The sequence below is a fragment of the Salmo salar genome, chromosome ssa18 (genome assembly GCF_905237065.1).
Source record: "Salmo salar chromosome ssa18, Ssal_v3.1, whole genome shotgun sequence".
NCBI lineage: Eukaryota > Metazoa > Chordata > Actinopteri > Salmoniformes > Salmonidae > Salmo > Salmo salar.
This window is the reverse complement of record NC_059459.1, coordinates 34,249,199-34,267,122: the sequence shown is the minus strand read 5'-3', so window position 1 is coordinate 34,267,122 and position 17,924 is coordinate 34,249,199. Positions and strand designations below refer to the sequence as shown.

At 44.8% G+C, this 17,924-nt stretch overlaps 1 protein-coding gene across 1 annotated transcript in view; it reads left to right on the top strand.

The window, feature by feature from the left end:
• LOC106577368 (neutral amino acid transporter A) overlaps positions 1–11,796 on the top strand; it is a 37,504-nt gene extending 25,708 nt beyond the window's left edge. Inside the window, exons 6-8 of the mRNA XM_014155332.2 lie at positions 4,511–4,705; positions 5,302–5,436; positions 8,579–11,796. Of these exons, the coding sequence (XP_014010807.1) occupies positions 4,511–4,705; positions 5,302–5,436; positions 8,579–8,828 (580 nt within the window). The 3' untranslated portion in view covers positions 8,829–11,796. The remainder of the gene's footprint in view (positions 1–4,510; positions 4,706–5,301; positions 5,437–8,578) is intronic.
• Positions 11,797–17,924: the final 6,128 nt, after the last annotated feature.

The following is a 17,924-nucleotide window of genomic DNA, read 5'->3' as shown; positions in this document are numbered from 1 at the left end:
GACTGACGTATCAGATTGTACCACCGACCCACCCTTATCAGCAGGGAGGGTAAGGACTGACGTATCAAATTGTACCACCGACCCACCCTTATCAGCAGGGAGGGTAAGGACTGACGTATCGGACAGTACCACCGACCCACCCTTATCAGCAGGGAGGGTAAGGACTGACGTATCAGATTGTACTACCGACCCACCCTTATCAGCAGGGGGGTAAGGACTGACGTATCAGATTGTACCACCGACCCACCCTTATCAGCAGGGAGGGTAAGGACTGACGTATCAGATTGTACAACCGACCCACCCTTATCAGCAGGGAGGGTAAGGACTGACGTATCGGATTGTAAATCAAGCAAAGCTTGTTTTTCATTCTTAGGTAAATTATGGAAGATATGTACTCCTGTTTGTTCTTAAGGAGATGAACAACATCTTTTTCAACAAGTCTGCAATATGTCTCCATAGATTGATTGCGATTGGCTGGAGGTACAAAATAACTCTTCTAAAAGGAGTCAGAGTATGTGCAGGTGAGCAACCTACATGTTCAGTAGAAATATCACGATTACGGGAGCTAAAGTATTGCCTTAAATGGATGTTTACCTTAACATCGAAATCGTTGCACTGAGATACAACAGATAACCCTTTATTAAGCAAGGAGACATGGGCAGGGCTCAATATCTTGCTTGATAAATTGAAGACACTCAGTCTCGTGGGTTCTGGAACCGTGTGAACGGTCCCCTCTGGTAGTTGTTTGTTCTTACCCCGTCGGGAGCAGCATCTCGTCGGTGCGCCTGTCTGCGGCCACCTCCGCGCTTCCGTCGGGCCAGTCTCTCGTTGGATAAAAAACTGTCACTGGAAGCAGATGAGGCGCTGGTTGTAGTGTTGGTCAGACGGGGGTGGATAGAAGGAAGCAGATGAGGCGCTGGTTGTAGTGTTGGTCAGACGGGGGTGGATAGAAGGAAGCAGATGAGGCGCTGGTTGTAGTGTTGGTCAGACGGGGGTGGATAGAAGGAAGCAGATGAGGCGCTGGTTGTAGTGTTGGTCAGACGGGGGTGGATAGGAGGAAGCAGATGAGGCGCTGGTTGTAGTGTTGGTCAGACGGGGTGGATAGAAGGAAGCAGATGAGGCGCTGGTTGTAGTGTTGGTCAGACGGGGGTGGATAGGAGGAAGCAGATGAGGCGCTGGTTATAGTGTTGGTCAGACGGGGGTGGATAGAAGGAAGCAGATGAGGCGCTGGTTGTAGTGTTGGTCAGACAGGGGTGGATAGAAGGAAGCAGATGAGGCGCTGGTTGTAGTGTTGGTCAGACGGGGGTGGATAGAAGGAAGCAGATGAGGCGCTGGTTGTAGTGTTGGTCAGACGGGGGTGGATAGGAGGAAGCAGATGAGGCGCTGGTTGTAGTGTTGGTCAGACGGGGGTGGATAGAAGGAAGCAGATGAGGCACTGGTTATAGTGTTGGTCAGACAGGGGTGGATAGAAGGAAGCAGATGAGGCGCTGGTTGTAGTGTTGGTCAGACGGGGGTGGATAGGAGGAAGCAGATGAGGCGCTGGTTATAGTGTTGGTCAGACGGGGGTGGATAGAAGGAAGCAGATGAGGCGCTGGTTATAGTGTTGGTCAGACGGGGGTGGATAGAAGGAAGCAGATGAGGCGCTGGTTGTAGTGTTGGTCAGACAGGGGTGGATAGAAGGAAGCAGATGAGGCGCTGGTTATAGTGTTGGTCAGACGGGGGTGGATAGAAGGAAGCAGATGAGGCGCTGGTTATAGTGTTGGTCAGACGGGGTGGATAGAAGGAAGCAGATGAGGCGCTGGTTGTAGTGTTGGTCAGACGGGGGTGGATAGAAGGAAGCAGATGAGGCGCTGGTTGTAGTGTTGGTCAGACGGGGGTGGATAGAAGGAAGCAGATGAGGCGCTGGTTATAGTGTTGGTCAGACGGGGGTGGATAGGAGGAAGCAGATGAGGCGCTGGTTGTAGAGCGTTGGTCAGACGGGGGTGGATAGAAGGAAGTAGATGAGGCGCTGGTTGTAGTGTTGGTCAGACGGGGGTGGATAGGAGGAAGCAGATGAGGCGCTGGTTGTAGAGTGTTGGTCAGACGGGGGTGGATAGAAGGAAGCAGATGAGGCGCTGGTTGTAGTGTTGGTCAGACAGGGGTGGATAGAAGGAAGCAGATGAGGCGCTGGTTGTAGTGTTGGTCAGACGGGGGTGGATAGAAGGAAGCAGATGAGGCGCTGGTTGTAGAGTGTTGGTCAGACGGGGGTGGATAGAAGGAAGCAGATGGGCGCTGGTTGTAGTGTTGGTCAGACGGGGGTGGATAGGAGGAAGCAGATGAGGCGCTGGTTGTAGAGCGTTGGTCAGACGGGGGTGGATAGAAGGAAGCAGATGAGGCGCTGGTTGTAGTGTTGGTCAGACGGGGGTGGATAGGAGGAAGCAGATGAGGCGCTGGTTGTAGTGTTGGTCAGACGGGGGTGGATAGGAGGAAGCAGATGAGGCGCTGGTTGTAGTGTTGGTCAGACGGGGGTGGATAGAAGGAAGCAGATGAGGCGCTGGTTGTAGAGCGTTGGTCAGACGGGGGTGGATAGAAGGAAGCAGATGAGGCGCTGGTTGTAGAGCGTTGGTCAGACGGGGGTGGATAGAAGGAAGCAGATGAGGCGCTGGTTGTAGAGCGTTGGTCAGACGGGGGTGGATAGAAGGAAGCAGATGAGGCGCTGGTTGTAGAGCGTTGGTCAGACGGGGGTGGATAGAAGGAAGCAGATGAGGCGCTGGTTGTAGAGCGTTGGTCAGACGGGGGTGGATAGGAAGAAGCAGATGAGGCGCTGGTTGTAGTGTTGGTCAGACGGGGGTGGATAGAAGGAAGCAGATGAGGCGCTGGTTGTAGTGTTGGTCAGACAGGGGTGGATAGGAAGAAGCAGATGAGGCGCTGGTTGTAGAGCGTTGGTCAGACGGGGTGGATAGAAGGAAGCAGATGAGGCGCTTCAAAGTCATCTTGTTTGGGTCTTTGACCAGTGTCAGGAAGATAATTATCATTCGGCATCGTTTAAGAGCTTTTTGCATAAGATTCAGATCAGCTCAAACATACAAAGCAGCCCATCAATGTATACACATTAACAAACCAGTGTGACCTGGTTACCCAGTAAATCCCTCCACTTCTGTGAACCCAGTGTGACCTGATTACCCAGTAAATCCCTAACCCAGTGTGACCTGATTACCCAGTAAATCCCTAACCCAGTGTGACCTTATTACCCAGTAAATCCCTCCACTTCAGTGAACCCAGTGTGACCTGATTACCCAGTAAATCCCTCCACTTCTGTGAACCCAGTGTGACCTGATTACCCAGTAAATCCCTCCACCTCTGTGAACCCAGTGTGACCTGATTACCCAGTAAATCCCTCCACTTCAGTGAACCCAGTGTGACCTGATTACCCAGTAAATCCCTCCACTTCTGTGAACCCAGTGTGACCTGATTACCCAGTAAATCCCTCCACCTCTGTGAACCCAGTGTGACCTGATTACCCAGTAAATCCCTCCACCTCTGTGAACCCAGTGTGACCTGATTACCCAGTAAATCCCTCCACTTCTGTGAACCCAGTGTGACCTGATTACCCAGTAAATCCCTCCACTTCAGTGAACCCAGTGTGACCTGATTACCCAGTAAATCCCTCCACTTCTGTGAACCCAGTGTGACCTGATTACCCAGTAAATCCCTCCACTTCTGTGAACCCAGTGTGACCTGATTACCCAGTAAATCCCTCCACTTCTGTGAACCCAGTGTGACCTGATTACCCAGTAAATCCCTCCACTTCTGTGAACCCAGTGTGACCTGATTACCCAGTAAATCCCTCCACCTCTATGAACCCAGTCCATTAGCAGTGCATTGCTAGCAGGCTTTGTCTCCAAGGCTACACCCCACCCTATTCCCTCTATAGTGCACTACTTTTGACTAGAGCCTGAACATACACCTGGGCTCTGGTCAAAAGTAGTGCCATTTGGGACACAAACATTGTCTCCAAGTATCCTCTGCTGTAAGTAACCTGCTGTAAGTAGCCTGCTGTAAGTAACCTAAACCTTTGGCTGAGTTGTTCCAACCTCAATCTTTAGACCCTGGACCCCACCACCTCTCTATCTAATCCATGGGGATCCAGGACATTCCTGGAGGGTCTTTACCATAGAAATAGAATGAGTAGAAGGGATGGTAACCTCTGACTTCTATTCATTCTAGTTCTGTGGTCTTTACCCTCTCTCTGTATGGAAGGGTTTTGGTTTAAGTTACACTACAATATGTTTTTCGGGTGGCTATCTCTCGTTCTCATTCTCTCTCTATTTCTCTCCCTCTCTCCCCTTCCTTCTCTTGCTATTCAATACATCTTCACTTGCAGAATACTCATGTAAATATTGTCAAAGCAGAGGAACTGAAGTTGCTAGTAAAGTACTGTAAAATGTTCCAGATTAATATGCTGTAATTTAACCACTGTATCTTACTGGTCCCTCCCTCCCTCCCTCCACCCCTCCCCCTCTCTCCTCAGCTCGGCGACCCTGCCCTCCATGATGAAGTGTGTAGAGGAGAACAACGGAGTGGACAAGCGGATCAGTCGTTTCATCCTTCCCATCGGAGCCACCGTCAACATGGACGGGGCGGCCATCTTCCAGTGCGTCGCGGCTGTCTTCATCGCTCAGCTCAACAACATAGAGCTCAACGCCGGTCAGATCTTCACCATCCTGTGAGTGGGGTGGGGTCAGAAGGAATGGTGGGTGGGGTCAGAAGGAATGGTGGAATGGTGGGTGGTGAAAGAAGGGATGGTGGGTGGGGTCAGAAGGGATGGTGGGTGGCGACAGAAGGGATGGTGGGTGGGGTCAGAAGGGATGGTGGGTGGGGTCAGAAGGGATGGTGGGTGGGGTCAGAAGGAAGGGTGGGTGGGGTCAGAAGGAAGGGTGGGTGGGGTCAGAAGGAAGGGTGGGTGGGGTCAGAAGGAAGGGTGGGTGGGGACAGAAGGAATGGTGGGTGGGGTCAGAAGGAAGGATGGGTGGGGTCAGAAGGAAGGGTGGGTGGGGACAGAAGGAATGGTGGGTGGGGTCAGAAGGAAGGGTGGGGTCAGAAGGAAGGGTGGGTGGGGACAGAAGGAATGGTGGGTAGGGGGTTTGCAAAATTCCCAGGTTTTTCAGAAATTCCAGTTGGAAGATTCCCGGGAATCAGGAGGGAATAAGCCAGAAATCCAGATTCCTACAACCTGGGAAATTTGGGAAAGTTAGTGGAATTTTGCAACCCTATGTCTGATGCTCTGACAATGTATCACATGCAGTGGCTCTGTTCCCACAGTGTGACAGCCACAGCATCCAGTGTGGGCGCAGCAGGCATCCCAGCCGGGGGTATCATCACCATTGCCATCATCCTGGAGGCTATCGGCCTGCCCACCAACGACCTGTCACTCATGCTGGCCGTCGACTGGATCGTGTAAGTAACACATGTACAGTATAGAGAACCAATACAGCAAGCACACATGGACACACACACACGGACAGACATAAACACACGCACACACAGACAAGCATACACACACGTACACAGACAAGCACACACACACAGACAAGCACACACACACGTACACAGACAAGCACACACACACAGACAAGCACACACACACACATGGACAGACACACACACGCAGACAAGCACACAGACACATTTCTGTATATATGCATGGTCATGCGCACACACGCACAAACACACACAGACACAAACACACACGCATAGACACACTCTTAATGTACTCACTCATTTTGGCCAGCTGCTATATCAAAATATCAGACGTTCATTCCAGTAACATACAGTAGACCTGTACAGTAGACCTATACAGTAGACCTATACAGTAGACCTGTACAGTAGACCTATACAGTAGACCTGTACAGTAGACCTGTACAGTAGACCTGTACAGTAGACCTATACAGTAGACCTGTACAGTAGACCTGTACAGTAGACCTATACAGTAGACCTATACAGTAGACCTGTACAGTAGACAGTAGACCTGTACAGTAGACCTGTACAGTAGACCTGTACAGTAGACAGTAGACCTATACAGTAGACCTGTACAGTAGACCTGTACAGTAGACAGTAGACCTATACAGTAGACCTGTACAGTAGACAGTAGACCTATACAGTAGACCTGTACAGTAGACCTATACAGTAGACCTGTACAGTAGACAGTAGACCTATACAGTAGACCTGTACAGTAGACAGTAGACCTATACAGTAGACCTGTACAGTAGACCTGTACAGTAGACAGTAGACCTATACAGTAGACCTGTACAGTAGACCTGTACAGTAGACAGTAGACCTGTACAGTAGACCTGTACAGTAGACCTGTATAGTAGACAGTAGACCTATACAGTAGACCTGTACAGTAGACCTATACCGTAGACCTGTACAGTAGACCTGTACAGTAGACCTATACCGTAGACCTGTACAGTAGACCTATACAGTAGACCTATACAGTAGACCTGTACAGTAGACCTATACAGTAGACCTATACAGTAGACCTGTACAGTAGACCTGTACAGTAGACCTATACAGTAGACCTATACAGTAGACCTGTACAGTAGACCTATACAGTAGACCTGTACAGTAGACCTGTACAGTAGACAGTAGACCTATACAGTAGACCTGTACAGTAGACCTGTACAGTAGACCTGTACAGTAGACAGTAGACCTATACAGTAGACCTGTACAGTAGACAGTAGACCTATACAGTAGACCTGTACAGTAGACCTATACAGTAGACCTGTACAGTAGACAGTAGACCTATACAGTAGACCTGTACAGTAGACAGTAGACCTGTACAGTAGACCTGTACAGTAGACAGTAGACCTGTACAGTAGACCTAGACAGTAGACCTGTACAGTAGACCTGTACAGTAGACAGTAGACCTGTACAGTAGACCTAGACAGTAGACCTGTACAGTAGACAGTAGACCTGTACAGTAGACCTAGACAGTAGACCTAGACAGTAGACCTGTACAGTAGACAGTAGACCTGTACAGTAGACAGTAGACCTGTACAGTAGACCTGTACAGTAGACCTAGACAGTAGACCTGTACAGTAGACAGTAGACCTGTACAGTAGACCTGTACAGTAGACCTAGACAGTAGACCTGTACAGTAGACAGTAGACCTGTACAGTAGACAGTAGACAGTAGACCTGTACAGTAGACAGTAGACCTGTACAGTAGACCTGTACAGTAGACAGTAGACCTGTACAGTAGACAGTAGACCTGTACAGTAGACCTGTACAGTAGACAGTAGACCTGTACAGTAGACAGTAGACCTGTACAGTAGGCAGTAGACCTGTACAGTAGACCTGTACAGTAGATAGTAGACTGTAGACCTGTACAGTAGACTGTAGACCTGTACAGTAGACTGTAGACCTGTACAGTAGACTGTAGAGTAGACCTGTACAGTAGACAGTAGACCTGTACAGTAGACCTGTACAGTAGACAGTAGACCTGTACAGTAGACCTGTACAGTAGACAGTAGACCTGTACAGTAGACAGTAGACCTGTACAGTAGACCTGTACAGTAGACAGTAGACCTGTACAGTAGACCTGTACAGTAGGCAGTAGACCTGTACAGTAGACCTGTACAGTAGATAGTAGACTGTAGACCTGTACAGTAGACTGTAGACCTGTACAGTAGGCAGTAGACAGTAGACCTGTACAGTAGACTGTACAGTAGACAGTAGACCTGTACAGTAGACCTGTACAGTAGACAGTAGACCTGTACAGTAGACAGTAGACCTGTACAGTAGACAGTAGACCTGTACAGAAATAGATGTGTTCTGCATAGCAACTAGGGTTATGTTACATTAGATGTATGCTAACAGTTAAAGAGAGCTCCTGATTCATCATATCAACTAGGGTTATGTTACATTAGATGTATGCTAACCGTTAAAGAGGGCTCCTGATTCATCATATCAACTAGGGTTATGTTACATTAGATGTATGCTAACCGTTAAAGAGAGCTCCTGATTCATCATATCAACTAGGGTTATGTTACATTAGATGTATGCTAACCGTTAAAGAGAGCTCCTGATTCATCATATCAACTAGGGTTATGTTACATTAGATGTATGCTAACCGTTAAAGAGAGCTCCTGATTCATCATAGCAACTAGGGTTATGTTACATTAGATGTATGCTAACCGTTAAAGAGGGCTCCTGATTCATCATATCAACTAGGGTTATGTTACATTAGATGTATGCTAACCGTTAAAGAGGGCTCCTGATTCATCATAGCAACTAGGGTTATGTTACATTAGATGTATGCTAACAGTTAAAGAGGGCTCCTGATTCATCATATCAACTAGGGTTATGTTACATTAGATGTATGCTAACCGTTAAAGAGGGCTCCTGATTCATCATATCAACTAGGGTTATGTTACATTAGATGTATGCTAACAGTTAAAGAGAGCTCCTGATTCATCTTAGCAGACTTGATTTACTGCTTAGCTTCTGACAAAAAGTATCCTAATAAATTGTGTGTGTTTGGGTGTGTACGTGTGTATGTGTGCGTATGTACATGTACTTATGTGCGTGTGTGTTTGCAGGGACCGCACCACCACCGTAGTGAACGTGGAGGGAGACGCCCTGGGGGCGGGGATCCTCCACCACATCAACCAACAGGAGATGAAGAAACAACAGCACCTGGGGGAGGAGCTAGCGGAGGTCCTGGTGGAAGCGGTAGCCAACGCCCAGGCTGACGAGGAGACCTCCCCGCTCGTCACGCACCAAACCCTGGGTTCAGCGGGCGACCAATCCCCCAGGGAGACCGCGGAAGCCATTGAGTCTGTCCTGTGAACTCGTAAAACAACTGTGAATTCCGTCTCTATGGTTACAATCAGTGGTGGCTGGTGGCACTTCAATTCGGAGGACGGACTCATAGCAAGGCCTGGAACGAAATTAATGGAATGATATCAAAACACATCAAATATATGGTTTTCTTTGTGTTTGATGTAATTACATTCACTCCATTCCAGACATTATTATTAGCCGTCCTCCCCTCACCAGCCTCCTCTGGTGTCTAAGGTTACGATGCTGCTGCTGCTACTCCTGACACACAACCGAGTCAACCGAATCGACTGTGAATCGACTCTGAATCAACTCTGACCACCTTCACCATACCTCTTAAAACAGTTCATAAGTCATTTCACTTCTAGGAAAAAAGTGCCCTAGATAAAGTTCTCGTGAGGTGACGTCATGTTTGTTTTATATTGTGGTACTTCCTATTTGGAGTATTGTAAAAGTGTATTTAAAAGCCACAAGAAGGTTAGCCTCGCCCTTTAGAATGAATCTTGCTCAAATTGAATCCAGGCTGCTTTCTGGTTTTGTGAGAGTGGTCTGTTAGACATAGAATCTAAAAAAGGGAATCTCTCCTAACCGTGACGTGGCTGTGACCTCACAAGGCAGATAGGAAGGAGAATCATTTACTAACTGACCTGGAGGTTTTTGTTTGTTTTCTGTCGATAGTCAACCCAGAACGTGAAACATTAACCCCTCGAATGACAAAAGTCTCTCAAATATTTTGGGTAAATATTGAGGAAGAGCCACAGTTGACCTTCTGTTTATGTACTAGAACCTACTGACCCAATGGCCTGCTATGGTGCCTGTATCTAATATTGGATTTAGGACCATAAGGATCTGTGTTGATATAGTGCAGGTTCAATTAGGGCAAATCCTAACTTCTACTTAAGTTTAATTTTCACTTTGTCTCACATTGACATCAATGCATGACTAAGTGGACATTTGCCTTAAATGGAAGTTACAGTAGGATTTACCCCTTGGGCAATGCATGGAAAGATGGTGGTGAGCACACTCCATTTACTGAACTGTTAAAGTGCAGACTGAGGCCAACAAGGGCTGTCCTATCCTTCTATTGTTGTGAGAATATATGTTGCCTCCATCAGTGATGTCCCAGACCCTTGCTACTATGGGTTTCATTTACTGAAGAAACCAAAACATATGTTCTTTGGAACTTTTTCTTTTTGAATTGAGAGGAAGGATGGTTAGACGGGCTGTGTTACAAATGGTACCCTGTTCCCTATATAGTGCACTTCTTTTAACCTGAGCCCGGCACCGTGTTCCATATATAGTGCACTACATTTTGCCCCATAGTGCAATGCTTTTAACCAGAGCCCTATGTAAGGAATAGCCATTTGGGACGACACATGGGCATTGATAAAGGCATGCTCTCATTATTGACTGCTAATAGTATTTATCTATATCCCTGGACATGAAGGAAACTGCCAAAGTTGTTAGAGCAGCCTTTTCCTGTTGCTAGATACATCTATGGGATACGTGTATGTTTTACGAATGACTAAAATGTACAAAATAATGATCATATTACAGCAATGGCATAGTTGTTCTGCTGCCACCTAGTGATGGCATGGTGTAGTGGTTCTGCTGCCACCTAGTGATGGCATGGTGTAGTGGTTCTGCTGCCACCTAGTGATGGCATGGTGTAGTGGTTCTGCTGCCACCTAGTGATGGCATGGTGTAGTGGTTCTGCTGCCACCTAGTGGTGGCATGGTGTAGTGGTTCTGCTGCCACCTAGTGATGGCATGGTGTAGTGGTTCTGCTGCCACCTAGTGGTGGCATGGTGTGGCGAAGTGGTTCTGCTGCTACCTAGTGGTGGCATGGTGTAGTGGTTCTGCTGCCACCTTGTGGTGGCGTGGCTCAATGTTTTGAGTTCTGTCATGAGAATGGAGCAAGCACGTGAAAGTACAGCGTTTTCATTTAATTTGTTCCTATATGGGCCAATGTGGCCTAGTTTATCTGGTCAAATTGATTTCTTATTTCTTTGTAATGAATCACTATTGCTGTTTGCTAGAAATGATTTACTCTGATTTATGGGGGAAATTATGTTGCACTAACTCACTAATGTACCAACTCTGTTCCAATTCCACTTCTACTCAGACTAATCGTTTGTTGAAGCAGTTTTTAGCAAGGACAATTATGTTATTAACTGTTTTATACAAAATTGTATGCACCCTGATTTGTAAGGATCTTTGGGAATTCTTTAAACTCTAAGCATGTCCTTAAAAATGTGAAAAGTTTGCCAGTCTGTCATTGGAATACTGTGGCTCTACGTAGTTTGACAGTGAATGATGTCTTTTTTGGAAAACAGAAACTGGTTGTGAGAAGGAGCATTACGTTTGAATATTCTTTCTTTATTTAACATGATCATCTTTCAATCGAACAACCCTTTACTTTTATAATGCTTGTAAATCTTTTTTTCACCCTGAAGCTGACTGAATTGAAAGTATTCGTGAGAATATGTTGAAATAATCTGGAACAATCACAGATATGTACTTGAATAAGCTATATGAAGGTATTTTTATTTATTCTAATTGCGTTAACATTTTGTATAATTTGTATATTTCAAATACGATTTAGGTATTTTCTCTCAATTTCTAGTTGCCACATCTGTTCCTAACGCCTTTCTCTGATGTGGAACTATTTCTCTTACAGCCTAAAGTATGTAGCCTGGTCCAGCTCTGGTTGTGCTCTTGCCAACTCCATTGCTATAATTGTCAAGACAATCTGTTTGGCATGGCAATGAGTGGCATGACATGGTAGCACAAACAGATCTGGCACGCAGGCTAGAAAGTATGTCCTCCATTTTGTTTTGTGGTATTTTGACCAACAGGAATAACTACTATGTTTCCTGTGCAATGATGATGTCTATCTTTGTAACACAGCTGTCTCTTTTACTTGTCTCTGTCTTTTACCATTAAATATAAATGTGTGTTTCACGCAACAGAGATGATTTGCTGGTGTTTGCTGATTGTCTGAATAGCAGCCTAGTCTGTTGGTATACCAGAATCAGACTGGAGATGAGGTTAGAGGTGTACCCATGTCAAAAATACATGTTTAGGTGGGCATATAGGTAAGTCTTGGAAATCCCAGACCTATGCTGGTACATTGTGGAAGGCAACCTGTCTGTCTAGACGGCGTTATGTGCCCCAGTGAGGCTTGGATGAAAATATGTAGTGTAAGTTCCATGGACTCACTCCGTGTACAATAAGTGTTTAACATGATTTTTGAATGACTACCTCATCTCTGTACCCCACACATAAAATTATCTGTAAGGTTCCTCAGTCGAGCTGTGAATTTCAAACACAGATTCAACTACAAAGACCAGGGAGGTTTTCTAATGCCTCGCAAAGAAGGGCACCTATTGGTAGAGGGGTAAACATTTTTAAAAGCAGAAATTGAATATGAGCATGGTGAATATATTAATTACACTTTGGATGGTGTATCAAGACACCCAGTCACTACAAAAACAGGCGTCCTTGCTAATTCACTTGCCGGAGAGGAAGGAAACCGCTCAGGGATTTCACTATTAGGCCAATGGTGACATTAAAACAGTTACAGAGTTTAATGGCTGCGATAGGAGAAAACTGAGGATGGACCAACAACATTGTAGTTACTCCACAATACTAACCTAAATGACAGGAGGGAAAAGAAGGAAGCCTGTACAGAATAAAAATATTCCAAAACATGCATCCTGTTTGCAATAAGGCAACATTGCAAAAAATGTGGCAAAGAAATGTACTTTATGTCCTGAATACAAAGTGCCATGTTTGGGGCAAATCCAACACATCACTGAGTACCACTCTTCATATTTTCAAGCATTGTGGTGGCTGCATCATGTTATGGGTATGCTCGTCATCGGCAAGGACTGGGGAGTTTTTTTTAGGATAAAAAGAAACGGAATAGAGCTAAGCACAGACAAAAATCCTAGAGAAAAACCTGGTTCAGTTTATTTTCCTACAGACACTGGGATACAAATTCACCTTTCAGCAGGACAATAACCTAAAACACGAGGCCAAATCTACACTTGTCGTAGGGTTGAGACCAAGACGCAGCGGGAAAATGTACACATCTTTTATTAACGGACAAAGGAAAACCAAAATAAACACACGTATATAAAAAACACGACGATAACAGTCTTGTCAGGCACACACAGCTAAACAAGAACAATCTCCCACAAAATACTAACACAAACACATACCTATTTATAGGACCCTCAATCAGAGGCAACGAGAAAACACCTGCCTCCAATTGAGAGTCCAACCCCCAATTAACTAAACATTGAAATACAAATGACTAGACTGAACATAGAAATACATTAACATAGAACAGTGCCCAAAACCCGGAATAATAAATCAAACACCCTACTACTAACACCACCAGCCCGAACCACATAAAACAAATACCCCCTGCCACGTCCTGACCACACTACAATAACAAATAACCCCTATTACTGGTCAGGATGTGACAACACTGGAGATGACATTGAATGTTCCTGAGTGGTCTAGTTACAGTTTTGACTTAAATCAGCTTGAAAAGCTAAAGAATAATGTGCAAATCTTTTAGCGACTTACCCAGAAAAACGGAATATTAGTGGGGGTTTTTTAAAACATTTTTAACAAATGTTCATTGTTCTTCCACTATGACATTACAGAGTGTTTTGTGTAGATCGTTGACAAAAAATGACATTCAATCCATTTTAATCCCACCGTGTAACACAACATTTTGAAAAAGTCAAGGGGTGTGAATACGTTCTGAAGGCACTGTATAATATAATAATATATGCCATTTAGCAGACGCTTTTATCCAAAGAGACTTACAGTCATACTGCATACATATTATATATGGGTGGTTCCGGGAATCAAACCCACTACCCTGGCGTTACGAGCGCTATGCTCTACCAACTTAGCTAAAATGGACCACAACAGCTACAAGTCTCTTTGTGCCTTGTTTAACGTTGCAAAGCCAATTGAGAGGTATCTCAGCCTACTACAGATGGTTGGCTCAGTGATCATGCCCCATAATCAGTTCAGTTCATTTATTAGGCCTTTTACAGGAAATTTGTCCAGCATTCAAGAGCACTATGTCAAAGACATAAAACCATCAACATTTACAGAAAACATGGCATAGATCACAACAACCACATAGAACAGATAGATATATACACAGGTAGGATATAGAACAGATAGAGATATAGAACATATAGATATATACACAGGTAGGATTAGAACAGATAGAGATATACACAGGTGGGATATAAAATAGATAGAGATATAGAACAGATATAGATATAGATTAGATAGAGATATAGAACAGATAGAGAAATATACCGGTAGGATATAGATTAGATAGAGATATAGAACAGATAGAGATATACACAGGTAGGATATAGATTAGATAGAGAAATATACCGGTAGGATATAGATTAGATAGAGATATAGAACAGATAGAGATATACACAGGTAGGTTATAGATTAGATAGAGCTATAGAACAGATATAGATATAGAACAGATAGAGATAGAACAGATAGCGATAAAACACAGGTAGGATATTGATTAGATAGAGATATAGAACAGATATAGATATAGAACAGATTGAGATATACACAGGTAGGATATAGAATAGATAGAGATATTTAACAGACAGAGATATAGAACAGATAGAGATAGAGATATAAAACAGATAGAGACAGAGAACAGACAGATATAGAACAGATATAAAAAAGATAGAGATATAGAACAGATATAGAACAGATAGATATAGAACAGATAGGTATAGAGATATAAAACAGATAGAGACAGAGAACAGACAGAGATATAGCACAGATAAAGATATAGAACAGACAGAGATGTAGAACCGATAGAGATATATAACAGATATAGATTTATAACAGATATAAAACAGATAGAGATATAGAACAGAGAGATAGAGAACAGATATAGAACAGATAGAGATAAAGAACAGACATAGATTTAGAACAGATATAGAACTGATAGAGATATAGAACAGATATAGACATAGAACAGATATAAAACAGATAGAGATAAAGAACAGACAGAGATAAAAAAAAAACAGATATAGAACAGATACAGATATAGAACAGATAGAGATATAGAACAGATAGAGATATAGAAAAGATATAGAACAGATAAAGATATAGAACAAATAGAGATAAAGAACAGATATAGATGTTGTAAGGAGTGACGCCGGACAGCAGAAGCAGGTACGGGGAGTCAAACATTTAATCAGGGACGGACATAGAACACGACAGGAACAGCGTTAGCACACGGGTAAACTAGGACATATGACAAACATAAATCCCAAAGCATGGAACAGAGCTTGGGAACAGACAGTTAAAGGGAAGGCAAAAACACAAGTAATAGAGTTCAGCTGAGTCCAATGAGCGCAGATGCGCGCGACTGGGAAAGGCAGGTGTGCGTACTAATGGTGGCTTGATTGCGTAATCCTGGAGAGACTGGCACCCTCAAGGGGGAGGATGAGTGGGAACAGGGCATGACAGTACCCCCTCTAGGGGTACCACCTGGCGTCCCACCTGGGTGAGAAAGAAAGAAAGAAAGAGAGAAAGAAAGAGAGTGAGAATTAGAGAGAGCATACTTAAAATTCATACAGGACACCGGATAAGACAGGAGAAATACTCCAGATATAACTGACCCTAGCCCCCCGACACATAAACTACTGCAGCATAAATACTGGAGGCTGAGACAGGAGGGGTCGGGAGACACTGTGGCCCCATCTGACGATACCCCCGGACAGGGCCAAACAGGCAGGATATAACCTCACCCACTTTGCCAAAGCACAGCCCCCACACCACTAGAGGGATATCTCTAACCACCAACTTACCATCCTGAGACAAGGCCGAGTATAGTCCACAAAGATCTCCGCCACGGCACAACCCAAGGGGGGGCGCCAACCCGGACAGGAAGATCACGTCAGTGACTCAACCCACTCAAGTGACGCACCCCTCCTAGGGACGGCATGGAAGAGCACCAGTAAGCCAGTGACTCAGCCCCTGTAATAGGGCGCAGGCCTCCTTACTGTCCCTAGAATTTCTAAGCAAACAGCTGGAGGCAGGGCTTTCTCCTATAGAGCTCAATTTTTATGGAATGGTCTGCCTACCCCGTTCAATTAAGTTAGAAAAATAGGAGGCAGAGAATCCCAGTGGAGAGAGGGGAACCGGCCAGGCAAAGATAGCAAGGGCGGTTTGTTGCTCCAGTGCCTTTCCGTTCACCTTCAAACTCCTGGGCCAGACTACACTCAATCATAGGACCTACTGAAGAGATGAGTCTTCAATAAAGACTTAAAGGTTGAGACCGAGTCTGCGTCTCTCACATGGGTAGGCAGACCATTCCATAAAAATTGAGCTCTATAGCAGAAAGCCCTGCCTCCAGCTGTTTGCTTAGAAATTCTAGGGACAGTAAGGAGGCCTGCGTCTTGTGACCGTAGCGTACGTGTAGGTATGTACGGCATGACCAAATCAGAAAGATAGGTAGGAGTAAGCCCATGTAATGCTTTGTAGGTTAGTAGTAAAACCTTGAAATCAGCCCTTGCCTTAACAGGAAGCCAGTGTAGAGAGGCTAGCACTGGAGTAATATGATCAAATTTTTTAGTTCTAGTCAAGATTCTAGCAGTCGTGTTTAGCACTAACTGAAGTTTATTTAGTGCTTTATCCGGGTAGCCGGAAAGTTGAGCATTGCAGTAGTCTAACCTAGAAGTGACAAAAGCATGGATATATTTTTCTGCACCATTTCTGGACAGAACGTTTCTGATTTTTGGTGGTGATCAATGGTATCAAAAGCAGCACTAAGGTCTAAGAGCATGAGGACAGATGCAGAGCCCCGGTCTGACGCCATTAAAAGGTAATTTACCACCTTCCTCAAGTGCAGTCTCAGTGCTATGATGGGGTCTAAAACCAGACTGAAGCGTTTCGTATACATTGTTTGTCTTCAGGAAGGCAGTGAGTTGCTGTGCAACAGCTTTTTCATTTTTTTTTGAGAGGAATGGGAGATTCGATATAGGCCGATAGTTTTTTATATTTTCAAGAGAGGCTTTATTCCTGCCACTTTTAGTGAGTTTGGTACACATCCGGTGGATAGAGAGACGTTTATTATGTTCAACATAGGAGGGCCAAGCACAGGAAGCAGCTCTTTCAGTAGTTTAGTTGGAATAGGGTCCAGTATGCAGCTTGAAGGTTTAGAGGCCATGATTATTTTCATCATTGTGTCAAGAGATATAGTACTAAAACACTTGAGTATCTCCCTTGATCCTAGGTCCTGGCAGAGTTGTGCAGACTCAGGACAACTGAGCATTGGAGGAATACACAGATTTAAAGAGGAGTCCGTAATTTGCTTTCTAATGATCATGATCTTTTCCTCAAAGAAGTTCATGAATTTATTACTGCTGAAGTGAGAGCCATCCTCTCTTGGGGAATGCTGCTTTTTAGTTAGCTTTGCGACAGTATCAAAAATAAATGTTGGATTGTTCTTATTTTCCTCAATTAAGTTGGAAAAATAGGATGATCGAGCAGCAGTGAGGGCTCTTCGATACTGCACGGTACTGGCTTTCCAAGCTAGTCCGAAGACTTCCAGGTTGGTGTGGCGCCATTTACGTTCCAATTTTCTGGAAGCTTGATCCAGAGCTCGGGTATTTTCTGTATACCAGGGAGCTAGTTTCTTATGACAAATGTTTTTTGTTTTTAGGGGTACGACTGCATCTAGAGTATTGTGAAAGGTTAAATTGAGTTCCTCAGTTAGGTGGTTAACTGATTTTTGTACTCTGACGTCCTCGGGTAGACGGAGGGAGTCTGGAGGAGCATCTACGAATCTTTGGGTTGTCCGAGTATTTATACCACGACTTTTGATGATCCTTGGTTGTGGTCTGAGCAGATTATTTGTTGCGATTGCAAACGTAATAAAATGGTGGTCCAATAGTCCAGGATTATGATGAAAAACATTGAGATCCACAACATTTATTCCACGGGACAAACTTGGTCCAGAGTATGACTGTGGCAGTGAGTAGGTCCGGAGACATGTTGGACAAGACCCAGTGAGTCGATGATGGCT